General features: G+C 45.5%; 2 protein-coding genes across 3 annotated transcripts; both read left to right on the forward strand.

The window, feature by feature from the left end:
* The first annotated feature begins 12 nt into the window (after positions 1 to 12).
* On the forward strand, positions 13 to 1,396 carry SMIM26 (small integral membrane protein 26). 2 transcript variants are annotated; one of them, XM_058020812.1, is made up of 2 exons: positions 13 to 165; positions 910 to 1,396. In XM_058020812.1, the coding sequence occupies exons 1-2, from the start codon at positions 42 to 44 to the stop codon at positions 1,089 to 1,091; spliced, it is 306 nt and encodes a 101-aa protein (XP_057876795.1). In that variant the 5' UTR covers positions 13 to 41; the 3' UTR covers positions 1,092 to 1,396. The 2 variants fall into 2 exon arrangements, with proteins under 2 accessions (XP_057876795.1, XP_057876796.1); XM_058020813.1 differs by having other exon boundaries at positions 13 to 159.
* Positions 1,397 to 2,338: 942 nt separating this feature from the next.
* DTD1 (D-aminoacyl-tRNA deacylase 1) lies at positions 2,339 to 14,926 on the forward strand. Its single transcript, XM_058020234.1, has 6 exons — positions 2,339 to 2,435; positions 4,099 to 4,189; positions 6,099 to 6,334; positions 10,325 to 10,422; positions 12,790 to 12,966; positions 14,312 to 14,926. The coding sequence occupies exons 1-5, from the start codon at positions 2,393 to 2,395 to the stop codon at positions 12,943 to 12,945; spliced, it is 624 nt and encodes a 207-aa protein (XP_057876217.1). The 5' UTR covers positions 2,339 to 2,392; the 3' UTR covers positions 12,946 to 12,966; positions 14,312 to 14,926.
* Positions 14,927 to 15,221: the final 295 nt, after the last annotated feature.

Below are 15,221 nucleotides of genomic sequence, written 5' to 3' on the forward strand. Positions count from 1 at the left end.
CGCGTGCCCGTTTTGTGGGCGGGGCTTCCGCGCGGGCGGCCATGAAGCCGGCGCGCGCCGCCGTGTGGAACGCCAGGGCCGCGCTGGTCTATTCGCTGGGCGCCTGGACCACGCTGGGCGCCCTCATCTACTACGGCCGCATGGAGAACGGCAGCACCGGTACCGGTACCGGCAGCGGGGCCTGCGGTCACCTCCGGGGGCTGGGGAGGTTTCGCTCAGGGAGAGCTCGCTCGGGCGCGCGTCATGTCCGGGGCGGGGCTTGCATGAGGGAGAGGTCGACCGCGGGCGGCTCCTGGGCTCTCATGGCTGAGGGGGAGCTCCTGGGATTCCCCAGTGCCGCTCCCATCGCTTCCCGGCCGGGGAAAGTAACGCTGGGTGTTGCCTGCCCGCCCCTCGGGGCACTTCGGGCTGTGCGGGTGCCGACTGAGTGAGCCGGGTGTCCCTCCTGAGGGGAGATAACATCCCGTGATGATGGGAGAAGCTTGTGCTATATCTCAAATCACTACACTCTTCCCACCCTGTTGCTTTTATTTGCGCTGTGGGAATGGTTTGAAGCTGTGCTGCCGGACAATTAGCTTGGAAGCATTTCTTTACTGAGAGGGTGGTCACACAGTGGAATTAACGGGTGCTCGCACTGGGCTGCTGGGGCTCGTTTTGATGTGGATAGCTTGGGAATCCTGTTGTTACTGCTACTGTAGTACTGAGAATTGTCCAGTACTAGTGCAGGTATCAGATCTACCTCATTAAATCAGTTTTTCTGGCTATGGTTAACAGATCTTTGCTATCTGAGCCTCAGAATGGAAGGAAAAGTAAAAAGAATACATGGCTGCCATGATAAAGGGATAAAACATTTTTATTTTTGTGCTCTTTTTTGTCTTCCCTGCCCTAACCATCTTTTTTATTCCTTAGAGAATAGAAATGATCCTGAGGCAAGCCAACCCCGCAAGGAAGTACACACTAAGGAATATCCTTTTGGATTGACAGTGACAACAGAAATAACTTACAAAGAGGTTCAGCCTCCCCTTACTCGGCTGCTCAGGCGTGTGGTGTCGTTCTTTGTTCCTGATGACGGCCCTCCTTCTGAGAAGTGAGCTGTTCAGAAGCTCAGAACGTTGTGCTGGACCTGTGAGAACATCATCCCAGTGCCTGGCACCAGAGCACTGCTGGAAAACTGTCCCTTGCTTTGCTGGAACAGCAGCTCTGCCCCGCTGGTGTGAAGGTGCTTTCCCAGCAGGACAAACCCAGGTAGATCCAGGCTGTACCTGGGGTGGCTCCTCAGCTGGGCAGCTCTGAAATGGATACTTCAGGAACGATGAGTAAATGGGAAGGAATATAGTTTAATGTCTTGGTTACTGGAGTTCTTAATGGTCCTTCAAATAAAAGCTCAGAGAGATGAGTTACAAGTGTGGAGATGTTTCTGTAAGCTAAAAACTTACTGAATGTTCTGCTCCAGGCTCTTGTTCTTTAGGGGTTTTCCTGATCCTTGCACATGCCTTCCCCTTGCAGGGTACTGTCCCTGAACTCTGTGGCCAGAACTAATCTTCATTCTGTAGGATTTTCCCCAGTCCTTATGGACATCACCTTCACTGTTTCTTCCTACAGCCCTTTTAGGACACATCTTGCCCTGCCCAGAAGGGGAGCTGAGGTTTCCCATCTTGCTGTTTGGAAAGCTGACTCCATCTCCTCTGCCCACACACCTCAGCTTCCAGATCCTTCCAATTGCTGCAGGGAGAGGGTGTCTTCCTCAGGAACTGTGGTGATACAACAAAGGGGGAGGTGGTACAAATAAAAAGAGGGGAAATTTAGGTTTGATACTGGGGTGAAATTCTTGACTGTGAGAGTGGTGAGGCACTGGAACAGGCTGCCTGGAGAGGGTTTGGATTCCCCAGCTGTGAAAGTGCTCAAGGCCAGTTTTTGGATAACCTTGAGCAACCTGGCCTGGTGCAAAGCCCCCCTGCCCTTGCAGCCCACACCTTTGATTCTGTAGGGACTTTTACAACCCAAGCCCCACCCAGCCCCTGCACCTACGGACCCACCTCATCTCCTTACAGCCACCAACCACCTCCTTTTCCCAGCCACTTATCTTTATGTGCACCCTGCAGTGTCCCTATAGCGGATGCCAGTCTGCTTACGTGCATATTCCTTTTTTTGGAAGGCACCCCCAAATCCCTACAGGAAGGGGATTAAGAGGAATAAAAGGAAGAGGGGACTAAGGGAATAAGAGGAAGGGCAAGCCCCTGTCCCATGGAATCCCCCGTCGCGGCGGTGCCGAGGCTGCAGCGGCACCTCCCGTGCGCCGGGGGGCGCTGTGCGCGGGGAGCGGCCGCCGCTGCCGGGCGCCGCCGCTGTCCCCGCTCGGCGCCGGCCGCGCTGCGCTGCGCTGCGCTGCGCCATGAAGGCGATCGTGCAGCGGGTGGCCCAGGCCAGCGTCACAGGTCAGTGTGTCCCGAGCGCGGAGCTGCGGGGGCCGGGCCGGCCGGGCGGGTGTCTGTGTGCGGGGCTGGCTGTGGGGGTGCGCGGGGCTCCCCTCGCCCTGTCCCCCCGCGTGGGGTTGCCGTTGCTCCGCTCGCTCGCGGCTCTCCCAGGACCCGGCCCCGCGGGTGCGTGTGTGTGTGTGTGGGGCGTGTGTGGAGCTCCGTGTGCCCCCTTGCGTGGCGGGCGTGGGCTGGCACACGGCTGCCGTCGCCTCCTCCAGCGCCTTTGTGTCGGCAGCACAGTCGCAGTCGTCTTGCTTCGCTTGTGCTCACGGAATCACACAGGATTCCGAGCTGGAAGGGACCCACAGCGATCGTGGAGTCCTGCTCTTAGCCCTGCACGGGACATCCCCGAGAGTCACACCGTGTGCCGGGAGCATTGTCCGAACGCTTCCTGGCCTCTGGCTGTGACACCTCCTGGGTGCTGTGGCACTGCTTGGGGGCCGTGACACCGCCTGGGCGCTGCGTTAGCGGGGCTGCCCTGGCACGGCCGTGCTTTGCTGTTTCTGTGGTGGCAGTGCCATGCCGCTGTCCCTCTCCTGGCACTGCAGTCACAGTCACCTCCGTGCACGGCAGGCGTGTTGGCAGTGCAGCCCGGATCATCTTTTTGCACTGCCCGTGTGTGTATCAGTGGTGCTGTCCCAGCTGCCCTGCCAGGCACTGCTCGCCTGGGTTCCTTCAGGAGTGGTGTGTCCTGATGGAATATCCCTGCTATTGCACTGGTTTGCACCTCCTGTGACTTTTCTGGGGAGAATTTCTACTGTTGAGCTGAAACTGGGGAGAGTTCCTGGCTGTTGAAGGGTTTGGTGGACACTGCTGTACTTAGCAGGACAGATTGCTGGACTGGAGGACTCATACCCTGGTCCAGCCACTGGTGCACGGACACTTTTATCTTTCACTGGAGGCCTGATCTCCTTTCTTTTTGTGGGATGTTTGCAGCTTTTTGTCCCAGTCATGAGCATGGATGCAGTTTTAGCAGCTGGGTAACTGGTGCTTATCTCAGTTTTAAGACCATATTTATTCTTAACACAGTCATCTCAGGATGAACCACATTAAGATAAGTACATTAAGATAGTTTAAGGCATTTCTTAGGAGAACACTGCCTATTTTTGTGTTTTATTGTAAATGTCATAAAAGGGGTAAATTTCCCGATTAGGAGGGTCTAATTTGCAGGTTGTTGGGAGTCATATTTCAAAAAATCCATAAGGACTCAGGTAGAAATCACCTGCTCAAAATAATGGCAAAGTATGAAGGGAATGGTGGAGTAGAGAAATTGAGTGCACTTGGTGGCATCAACCAGGTGGATAATTTTTCAAGGATTGGGGAGAGTTTTACCACCTTTGTGTTTAAGACAACTGATGCAATTGCAGTATCAAAATCTTCATACAGTGTTTTGAAATGCTGGAGTAAGTAACCCAGTCTGATAAAGAAGTGCTGGCATTGGAAAACTTTTGAAAGAATGCTTCTGTGTGGTCTTTCAAATCTACAAACTTAAGACAGAGGAAACAGGGTTTAGAATGCTGTTTTCTTTAGTGGTTGCACTGCTGAAACCAGTCCTAACTTGTGCCATAAAACAAGACACTGCATTTAGCCTTATTTTTTTTTCCCTCTCTGCTTTCTCCAGTGGGTGGTGAACAGATCAGTTCAATAGGACGAGGCCTCTGTGTGCTGCTGGGCATTTCTTTGGAAGACACACAAAGAGAGCTGGAGCACATGTAAGTCACTCCCTTCCTTTTGCCTTGTACTCTTGTATTTGTGCATTGCTGATAGCTGTGCAGTAGCCAAAAAAATCAGCTATTCCTGTTGGGAAACTCAGGTTTGCCTGTTAATTCCTCTTCAGATTTTACCTTGAATACAAGTTTTCTCTTCATGTTCCATTGAGAAAAATCTGGTCCCGTTTTCTGCTATGTGTTTTTTATCAAGAGCAGACTCTTTTAAATCCTTTTTGAGTCCAAAAGAAATCCCTCCTTCAATGATGGGATTTATGAGTATCATCAGACTCTCCGTTTAGCTTGCACAGGAGTTTTCTTCTTCCTAAAGGCAGGATAGTCTTGTCAGCTGCTTGTCTGCAAACAGGAATCAGTTTTGGCAGCCTGGAGGACTGGCTCTGGCCATCTGCTCCATGGCCACAGAATATTGGGATTCAGCCAGCAAACACATGCAAGGGAGAGCTCTCCAGGGGCTTCTTCTGTCTCTTTTGGACTGGTTATTGCTCTAGGGCTGATCTCAGTCCTTGCAAAGGTAAAAAAGAAACAGGTAATGGAGCTGACTGATGTCAAAAAGAAGGGGTTTTTGTTTTCACATTCTCCATTGGTTGCCTCAGTGGGTAACATCTGCTCTGCCATCACTTCCCATCCCTGCCTGGATGGATGTGGAAGCTGCTCCTGAATTTTGCAGGCAGGAGATCTGTGGCTGCCATGCTCTCAGCACCAGGTTGTTGGGATGGCTGGCACAGGAAGGGCAGGAAGCCAGCATCTGGGCAAAGGGAGTGAGAGAAAGCAGCTTAACCAGGCTTCTCAGGTCCTATTAAAGGAAACTTTAGTAATCCTGTAAATGAAACAACAAACACCTCTGTGAAGAAAACAGAGGAGTGGTGATGGTTTAAGCCTTCTGCTGGGGTCTTCCAGTGGATGCTTTCAACAATCCACTTCATTCAGGAGTTAATTCTGTTTGCTGTTGACACACACAAGTTGGCAAGGATGTTCTTGTTCTGTGCCTTAGGGATGGTAAAACCCTGAAGCTGGACCACAACAAAGTCTCAGCTTTGTCTTGCACTCACTGCCTCACCTCTGGTGCAGTGCAAAATGCCTGGCTGATGGCTGCACTTGAAACCCTTTGTACTTGATATGCTGCAGGTGTGGAGAAGCCAGAAGAAGAAACCAAAGACAGGAGAGTGGCTTGGATGCAGTCCTGACATGGACTGGGTTGCAGTTTCCTGCTGCTTTTCAGGATCCACTTGTGAAAGTCCCCTTGTTGTGTTGAGCCAGTCAGTTCTGTCCCCTATCTCAAGAAAATCGGCCCAAAATTCAAACCACTTTGCTGCCACCTGCAGTTCTGCCCTGTTCCTTGGATTCCTCCTCTCATCCTGATGAAAAAGTGTTGTCATCATCTGGCTTATGGGGCCTGGTCTGGAAATAGTGCTAGGAAGTGACAAAGCAGGAGGAGTATATAATGAATCATGATTGGAATCATGATTGGAAACAAAAACCCACAGTTTTAAACACAGTTTAGGATGATCTCATTTCCTACTGAGTGTGATTTCCTGGTCTGGTGGGAGGATTCAAATTCCCAAAGCTGTTCACACGTTCAATAATGTTGTGACACATCAAAGCAGATAGTAAAGAGTGAACTCTCTTCCTTCCTGTGCCATCTTTATGTTGCTGTGGAACATGCAGCAGTTATTCTGTCCTGGTGCCACACTGTGAAATGCTGGTGTGGAATAATGACCTGACATTTGTGTAAGGGCTCTGCCTAATGTGATGAGATTCCCATGGCTGGGAGTCAAGGGGCAGAGGGATATCTTGTTATGTGGAGGCAGGCTGAATATGCATCTGTTATTGTGTCTGGTACCTGTTGATCCTACAGGGGACAATTTAGGAATTAATTATCTTCTCCTCCTCCCAGGGTTCGGAAGATCTTGAACTTGCGAGTCTTCGAAGATGAAAGTGGGAAGCACTGGTCCAAAAGTGTGATGGATAAACAGTATGAAGTGTTGTGTGTGAGCCAGTTCACTCTCCAGTGCATCCTGAAGGGAAACAAGCCTGACTATCACATGGCAATGCCCACAGAGCAGGCAGAGTCTTTTTATAACAACTTCCTAGAGCAGCTAAGAAAAGCCTACAAACCAGAGCTTATTAAAGGTAAGGACAGAAGGTTGGTAAGGGCCTTGCTGTGACCAGTGCACACTCCTTGTGTGTGTCCTTTCCTGACTGTTGTTTTCTTTATTCTGTGATTTTCTGTAGCTGAAGGGATGTTACCAATATTTTCACTAGAGCCTGTCAGGGTGATTGCTCCAGTCTTTCTCTGTTCAAGCCTTTCTCTGAATGACATGTAGATGTTGTGTTCCATGGCATGTAGATGTTGTATTCCATGACACATAGATGTTGTATTCCTTTTGGCTGCACAACATGAGCACCCCAGAGAGGCTGCAGCCGTGAGAACAAGCTCTGTGGTCAGGCTCCCTCAAAGGTTGGATGTTTTGTGCTGTATAAATTGATAAACCCAAGAGAAGCATTTTTTTTCTGAGAGGTGTGTTTAGTGAGGCTCTACGGTGTCACCAGTGTGTGATGGACAGCACAGTTCCATCTGTCACTTCCACATCCTGTTACGTGGAATTGTGACAGTGGGAGGTGTAATGTGCTGCTTGAGAACAGGTTTTGATTTACATTCTCTTTCCTCAACTCTGTGTCATGTGTGGAACAGTTTTCTCTTTATCAGAATATACCTGGCTTTCCTCTTAATTTATGCTCTGTCCACGCTCAATCTGTTTGGTTTTCTGAGTACTTTTTGTCCATTTTCATATTCAGATTCGATTTTTTGCTACACTTGACAGAAGACAAGTTTCTAGAAAAGATTATTTTTTAATTGGTGTCTGCTAATAGGTAGTGGTTGGCCTTACTTTCCTAATGAGGAAAAAAATTAAAAAAGCTGAGGAAAGATTCAGAGGCTAATTTTCATATTGACTCTAGGTTAGGATAATTATTCCAGTGCTTTCCAAGGAGGCACAGTGAAATGCACACATGTCCCCATGTCCAAAAATGTCAATTTTTCAAGCTTTTCTAGCTTGATATGTTCTTCCACCATATGTTCCTGATAAGGAATGCATTTCTGATACCCCTTCAATCACTTCATATTTTGAAAGCAGCTTTTTGAATTCATTCTCTCAGTGAATAGCAGTTGTGTATCTGGAATGAATATTAAGTGCCCTTATTTTGGCACTTTTTTTTGCCAGTGCTTTCTGCAAAATGAGCTTTCCCGTCTGCATTTTTCTTTCAGTGTTAAAAGCACAGATTTGGACACCCAAGAGTGCTATTGTGTCAGATAACACATGAATTTAAAACTGCTGGCAGCACTGGAGCTACCTGTCAGTTTGTGATTTTGCTTTCTTATTAAGCTGTGCCAGTTATGGTGTGTTGCACCCAAGTCTGTTAAGATTCTCTTAGGTTGAAGTTTCTGCTGTGCCAATTGCTTTGCCAGTGTTTTTTTTTTTGTTTTTTTTTTTTTTTTTTTTTTTTTGCTTCTTTGCTGTCTGGAAAATCTGTACGCACATTGCCCCTACATACACACAGGCACACACACAACAGCTGTAGTTATTGGGAGATAAGAGTTTGATTTTCTGGATTGCTGTAGGTGCCCTTCCCTTTTGATACTACAAATTGCTTAATGCATTTTGGAGGAGTAATTTAATCACTAAAAGTGGAATTTGTGTAGATGAGGCAAAGACAGATCAATGAAGGTCTTGTCCTGTCTCCTGAGAGCCTTGTGTTTTCTGGTTCCTGTAGAGAATTTGGCTGTTGGCAGTTGTAGGTGCTGGGCAGGCAGCTCCTCTCTGCTCCCTGGAGCTGGCCAGCCAGGAGCTGAGTGGGAAGTGTTCCCAAAGAGAGGCACAAACCATTCTTCCACACCAAGAGCAGTGGGACACTTGGCAATTGAAATCTTGGAGAAGCTTCACAGCCATGGTTCCCAGGTCAGCACGTGGGCACCCACATGTAGGAAATAAAAGGTTGCATCAGAAGTCTTTGCCTGTTGTTCTTCAGTGCTTTCTTGTGTTCTTCAACATGCCTCTCCCCTCTGGGGAGCAGAGCTGGTGTCTGCAGGCCTGAGAACTCTTGTTGCAAGCTATTATCCAAATATCAGACCTACCAAGGCTCCGCCTTCTGTTGCAGGGCCTTTGCTCTCTGTCTTGAATGTGGATTTATTCTTCTGAGGTAGTAAAGATTAACATGGCAAGGAGTGTGAAATGTCTTACTCCCTTAGTAGTAATATCTAAGTAAATATGAGAGGATTGTTCCACAAGGAAGAGTTTAACTCAGATTAAGGTTTGGTATAAGTTGAAAGCACAATTATTCTCCATGATTAATTCCCTTTGTGAGTGCTGTCATTTCAGAATAAGTGCTCTTATCTGGAGCAACAGTATTCACATGAGGTTAATTAAGAATAACTTTCCAAGTAGACAAGCTTAGAAGTATAAAACCAGTGTGAAATTTCTAGGTCATAAGGCTTGAAATATGTACAAAAATATTCTGGAAGTAAATGATGCCTCTTTTTCAAGTCTGTATGGCTCAGATGTGGCTCCTCTGACTCATGTCAGGTGCAGATATTCCATCTGAGGAAGGCATGTGTGTTGGGTTTTAGAGGCAAGGAATTTGGAGAGATGGGTGTCCAGCAGAATGAACTTGTCACTTTAATAATACTTCTAGGATCCTATTTTATTGCAGAAGATGTTGCAAGATGAATTGATCAGTCCAGAAGTCTTAAAGTGGGGAAGGATGAAGAGAGTAACTAGGAACTTAAATCTGTGAGGAGAATGGAGGGAACTGTTACAGAAAGATGTTCCTTGACAGTAGTTCTGGTGCCAAAACAAGACAGAAAATGCTTATGACATGGGAGTACTTTGAGTGTTCTGCTAAAGTTGGGGGTTTAATTGACCACTTTATCAGCCTCTGGAAAAAAAAGGGCTTGTGGAGTTTACCTTTTTTTTAGGTCCATACACATGAATGGGAAATGGAAAAGACCAACCCTTTTTGTAAGTGAAGTACAGCAGAGGGATGGGATGATTGTAGAGAGCAGTTTGCAAAGTTGTGTTCCCACTAATAAAGTTTCAGATAATATTCTTTGTTTATTATTTTGTTAAAGAAAGATGCATTAATTCTGACTGGGTTTTGTGCTCACAGGGTTGTAGGTTACCTCTGTGTAACTCTGAGAGACCAGCCTAGGTTACCAGCAGGAATGTAGAAATGGCTGTAGCACATTGGGACTTACTGTATTTGCAGGGTACCCCAATGAAGGAAGGAATGATGAATCTGACTCCATGTTCTCAGAAGGCTAATTTATTATTTTATGGTACTATATTATATTAAAGAATACTATGGTAAACTATGCTACACAATACAGAAAGGATACTTACAGAAGGCTAAAAAGATATTAATGAAAACTCATGACTCTTTCCAGAGCCCTTGACACAGCTTGGCCCTGATTGGCCAAAAAGTGAAAACAGCTCACACCAGAATCCAATGGAACAATCACCTGTGGGTAAACAATCTCCAAACACATTCCAAAGGAGCAAAACACAGGAGAAGCAAATCAGATAAGAATTGTTTTCCTTTTCTCTGAGGCTTCTCAGCTTCCCAGGAGAAAAATCCTGGGTGAAGGGAATTTTCAGAGAATGTGAATGCCACAGGACCTGAGCTGCACCCCAGTGTCCCCTGCTCTGCAGTATTCAATTATCAAATGCTTCAGAGTAGGCTCCTGGTTTTCTTACCTTTTGGCTAAATATAAAGTTCCTTCAAAACATCAAGTGGTCAGTTGGACTGGAGCTGTTAGAGCCTTTAAAATGTCATCTCCTGGCACTGAGAACCATCCTGCTCATCCTGAACTGTGGACACCCTGATTACCTGTAGACTTGGTTTGTTTTGTGCATGTTTCTCTACTTAGCCATGTATTTATCCTCTCTGAATGTCAAGCTACATACCTGGGTGCACATACACTGGTTTTTTTCTTAGTAGCTTTGTGCAGTTCAATAGGCTGTCCTTTTATGTATTTTTTATTTCTTTTTGGTATCACTTTTGGTAAAAACTTTGGTGTGTGTTATCCTCCCAAGGGCTCTGAGCACTTGTCTTTTCCCTTTTCAGATGGCAAGTTTGGTGCCTACATGCAGGTCCACATCCAGAATGATGGTCCTGTAACAATAGAACTGGAGTCCCCAGCAGCCACTGTTGATCCTAAACAAGTAAGTGACTCCTAAGGTCTGTCTGGAAGGATGATATGTATCCTCTGCAAATTTGTAGCATTCCTGTGAAGCAGTACAGCTTCATTGGGTACAAGGACCTTGTCCTTCCTCTGCAGCCTCTGAACGGACAAATAAGTGCATTGTTTTCTTCAGTTGCCTGGCCTTTGAAAGGTTGTGTGTGTGTAATGCAGAACAGCTTTTCACAGTTTATTCCTCCTCCTCATTAAAGCTGTTGATTAATCATGACTCATTAACAATGTTTTTAATTAGTCTGGATCACTCCCCCTGCCTTTAATGAAGTTTCTTGGGTGACTGGATGGAGGTGACGAGGTGCCTCTCTGTCAGAAACAAGGGAATAGTGAATTTCAATCCCAAATTTAAGTCTGGAGTGGACAGAAGAGTGAGCTAGCTCTGCTGAGGAACAGCACAAGCTGTGCTGAAAACCAAATTCAGTGTTGAGGCTTCCTCATCCTCTAAACACAACAGTGGCCAACTTTTTCAGGCTGAGAGAAAAGGGGGAAGGATTGTTGTGCCTCAGCAAGGCCACACCAACCTTATTTGTATAATGCTTCACTTAACCTTGGTGAAATTGTTACTGCAGTTTATAAAAAGGGCAGGAGGGAAGAATCAGGTAACTACAGGCCTGTTAATCTAACCTCGGTGCCTGGAAAAATTGTGGGGAAGATCATGCTGGTTGCTTCTGAAAGCCATTTAAAGGTGAGGTTAAGTCAACATGGATACAAAAGGGAAAGTCCTGTCTAACTGTAATGCTCTTCTACAATAAGGAGGTAAAGGAAGGGGAGGTGGTGGATTTAGTTTTTCTAGATTTTAGTAAAGCTTTTGACACTGTCCCTCACATCATCCTTCTCAGCAAGTCCTCCAACTGTGAATGAGTGGATACAAGTGCCCTGTGTTGCCTTAAGAAGCTTGGTTTGAAGTTGGTTTCATTTTCTTCAAATTCTGTTTCTGGATTCTTGTATCATGTTTTAGCCCCTGAAAAATCTACTTCTGTCTCTAGTCTTTCTGTACCCTTGCAGTTTTAGAGTTCTCAGGCCAAACCATGCATAATTAGCAGCAGCAGCTCTGTTTTTGGAGTGAGAACTGCTGCCCAGTGTGTAGGTGTAAAATAACCAAGGAATTACCGAGGTGTGCAGGATTCTGCAAGGTTTCATTTCTTTCTTGGGGAATATTGACTTGTTTAAGGGTTTTGCCTTCCCAGTTCAAGGCTGCCTGCTTTACCCATCTGACAACACCTTCTTGGTGGTCACAACTTGGGAAGGATGCTGGTTTTTAAACTTTCTCTGGCAGTGTAAGGCCCAAAACTCCCTTGATGAGCCTCTTGAAAGGGCTTAGGGTGTTTTCATGTTCCCTGAGTTAGACACAAGGGAGAAATCCCAACAGGATATTATCAAGAAGTCAAAAGAACAAAAACTTCACTGGCAACCTTCAGAAAATCAGACCGCTTTGGTAAAAATTTAGAGTAACATCCAGTTAACACAAAACATTTCACAAAGCATTGGCTTAACCCATTCAGCTTTGCAAACTCTAAACCTGCCCAAATTTAAGTTGCTCAAAACTCAGAGGAGAGGGAATTAGAAGGAGACAGAAAAGAGACAGAAAAGAATGAATAGAGCTCCCACTCCTGGTCCCAGCAGTGTTCAGCTAATAGAAATTCCAAGAGGAGGTGGGGTCAAGACATCCATCATGCAAAGTGTGATGAGGGAGAGCCAATTTAAATTGTTGTTCTCTTTTCTCTTCCCTGCCCATTTTTTTGCTGACAAAAATCTTTTGATTTGTTTGTAGCATGGGAAGTAAGGCTTAGGGATGGTGTGGTTTTTATACTTGAGCTTGCAGCTTTAGCAAGAAGAGATAGCTGAACCATCCTGCAGTGTTCAATGTGATGTTAGCAGGAAGAGATTAGACAAATAATTGCTGATAAATAGCTCTTTTATGTCATTGGATGTGACAGTGAAATATCTCATTTTGTCTGAGCAATTGTCTTGTGTTTGTAATTGGTAATCAGAACTTTGTAAGTCATTTGCAATGTAATTAGTAAAAATACATTTGGATTAGTCAATCCAAATGTATTTTTTGTATTACTTGTGCTGAGGGATATAAATAAATCATTTCTCTTTTATACTTGGGGTGATGATGTTATCTTATGGTGATAATTCACTGTCTTTTCTAAACTTTTGAAAATCTCTGCCTTCAGGGTTGTTTTTTCTTTTTTGTTTTGTTGATACATGTATTGGTGTTGTGAATCTAAGTTGCAAGTTCTATACAAATGCTCACATTTACAATTTTTTAGAAATAGACTTCTGAAATCATTTTATTACATAATGTATTTTTTCCTTACTTTATGAATAGCTGACAAAACTTGAAAAACAGCAACAAAGGAAAGAGAAGACCAGAACCAAGGTGCCCTCTGAGTCAAGTAGAGAAAGAAATGTCCCCAGAAACAAGGATGACCCCAGTGCCAGCAGTGGAGCAGAAGGAGACGTGTCCTCGGAAAGGGAGCCTTAGCTCATCCAAGGCAGGCCTCAGGTTTGGTTTCTCCTCTCCTCTGGAATGCTTGGCCCCCTACCTCTTTTACTGAAGCAGCACATGCAGAGAGTGTCATTAGAAGTGCTGGAAGGTGAAATTTTATAATCTTGCTGGTTTTATAAATTTTACAACCTCTGCTCCCATCTGCAGTCGCACACCAGAGTGTTGGGGTGGGTGAAAGCCTCTTCCCAGCTCGACAGGAGTTGTGGGTCTGGCCCTGTTGTGGCTGTTTCCATGTTGACTCAGGAAATCTGAAAGTTTGATCTGATAATACGGCAGTGACTTAACTCAGAATCCTGCCTTGTGTTCTTCAGATACACAGGGCTGTATTTCTGTCTGTCCTGACCTAGCAGGGAGCTCACTCTGGAACAGCCCAAATACAGCACAGTCCCCAGCAATGGAGGTGGAAAACAGCTCCAGAACTGCAGAACTGCAACTTCCTTTATGGTTCTTACCTGCCCCTGCTCAGTTTTGCTCTTTCCCAGGATGAATTAGTCACAGGCTGTCTCATAGACCTCCACCATCTAATAAGGACATTGGGGCAGGCATTGAGAGCCAAACTTGCCTCAGCAGCAGGAGATCTCTCCCTTCAGGCACTCAACCTCCAGGACATGCCTAGACATCAGCGAATGGAATTAGGCTGAATACAGACCTGAATCCTCTGTCATGGATTATCTGCCTATGTAGATATGTGTTTATCATACCCTTCCAGTCAGCTTTAAGCCTTCAGGACACAGCTTTCGTTATCTTCCCTCCCCCTCCCTGCTCCCAAAAAGTTACATTGCTGATTTTGACTTTTCAAACGTGTCCAAGCTCTCAAGAAAGTGTTATTATCCTCATCTGCACACTGAAGCCCTGAGCTGGCTGTGCAGTTTAATTATTAACAGCTTTGCAAAGTTAAAGTTTAACCTTTCTCTCATTTTCCTGTCCCCAGAGTTTAGTCTGCCTGTGATTTATACAATTCAGCATCATTCATTGCTCACAAATGTCCTTACTTTTTTATTTTCTTTCTTAAATCCATGAATTTCCCAGGTGGTCAGACATTGGGTGATGATTTCTGTTCTCTGCAGGGTTTTCCCCCACACTGTTTCTGGGTTGTGTGTTGAAATAAGGACATATTAGAGGGTTTGCAGTGTTATTGGAATGATTGGGTGAGTCTAATCTTTCCAATAACATTTGGATTTCTAAGGAGCTGAACATCTCTAAAATGTGGTGTACAGATAACCTAGCATTAGTTTTCATGCTATGACAATAAGTAAAGATTCTTTTCTCTGTGGGATTTGAAGGAATCCTGCAGTATTTCTGCTCTACTGACAGTAATGTTCCTGTTTTTTGCCTTCCACAGTTTCTTAACAAAAGCTACACTGAATTCTTGAAGAAAGACCCAACACTGGCCTCAGCAACACTCTTCAACCACTTTGGAGAAGGATGCAGAATGGGAAAGCAGAGCTGAGCCATTAGAAACCTTTCATTCTGTATTGAACCAACCAAAGCAATGCTATCAGATCCAGTTGTTAATGTGTAGTGTCAGTAGTGAAAAGGACTTGTGACATTTCTGTGTTTGCGTTCTCACACGACTGCTGAGCAAAGGGTGGCTGTGGGCAGGTTGTAGCAGAGCATTTCACTCTCAGTACATGAGCTCCATTTAAAGAATAAATCAGGGTTTTTCCTTAAACTTACACTTGAATTCTGAAAATTCTCTGAGCAGGCTTGTGTATTGATTCTCACTCCGTGGTGTCATGTGCTACCTGTTTCCATTGCAGTGTGTGCAGATCTGTGCATATTTTGGTAAATTGTTAGCTGCTGCCTAGCATCAGGTTAGGCAGTCCAGTCTTTGTGCATGGATTAAGTTATTACAAGAGAAGATCAGCTGCTAGTTGTTTATCATGTGGAACACATCTGTCTTGTAAACTTTTTTAAAACCAGAAAAAAACTTTATTAAACAAATGATGCCAGCTGAGTGCCTGTTGGTGTTTGTGTATTGCACTCCCTGAGTGGATTTAACAAAGTGGGGGACACAGAGATAAAGTTGTACGCCAAGAAACACATACTGTTTCAACTTCCCCACTTTTCTGTTGGAAATGAGGCTGCTGACCTGAAATCTGCTGTTTCTAACTCAACTGAGTCATTTATTTTGTGGTGGCTATCAAAATGCCACACAGCTGCTCCACCTACTGCACCCAGGGCTGCTGACAGACTTCTGTCACATCCAGGGGAGCATTTGGAAGCTGCCAGCGAACAACAAGAGCTGAGAA

This window comes from Melospiza georgiana, chromosome 3 (assembly GCF_028018845.1).
Source record: "Melospiza georgiana isolate bMelGeo1 chromosome 3, bMelGeo1.pri, whole genome shotgun sequence".
Classification (NCBI taxonomy): Eukaryota; Metazoa; Chordata; class Aves; order Passeriformes; family Passerellidae; genus Melospiza; species Melospiza georgiana.

Coding starts and splice junctions, on each gene's coding strand:
- DTD1 (XM_058020234.1), top strand. CDS start 2,393: ATGAAGGCGATCGTGCAGCGGGTGGCCCAGGCCAGCGTCACAG. Junction 6,335..10,324: donor CAAACCAGAGCTTATTAAAG/GTAAGGACAGAA, acceptor TTCCCTTTTCAG/ATGGCAAGTTTGGTGCCTAC. Junction 10,423..12,789: donor CCACTGTTGATCCTAAACAA/GTAAGTGACTCC, acceptor CTTTATGAATAG/CTGACAAAACTTGAAAAACA.
- SMIM26 (XM_058020812.1), top strand. CDS start 42: ATGAAGCCGGCGCGCGCCGCCGTGTGGAACGCCAGGGCCGCGCTGGTC. Junction 166..909: donor GAACGGCAGCACCGGTACCG/GTACCGGCAGCG, acceptor TTTATTCCTTAG/AGAATAGAAATGATCCTGAG.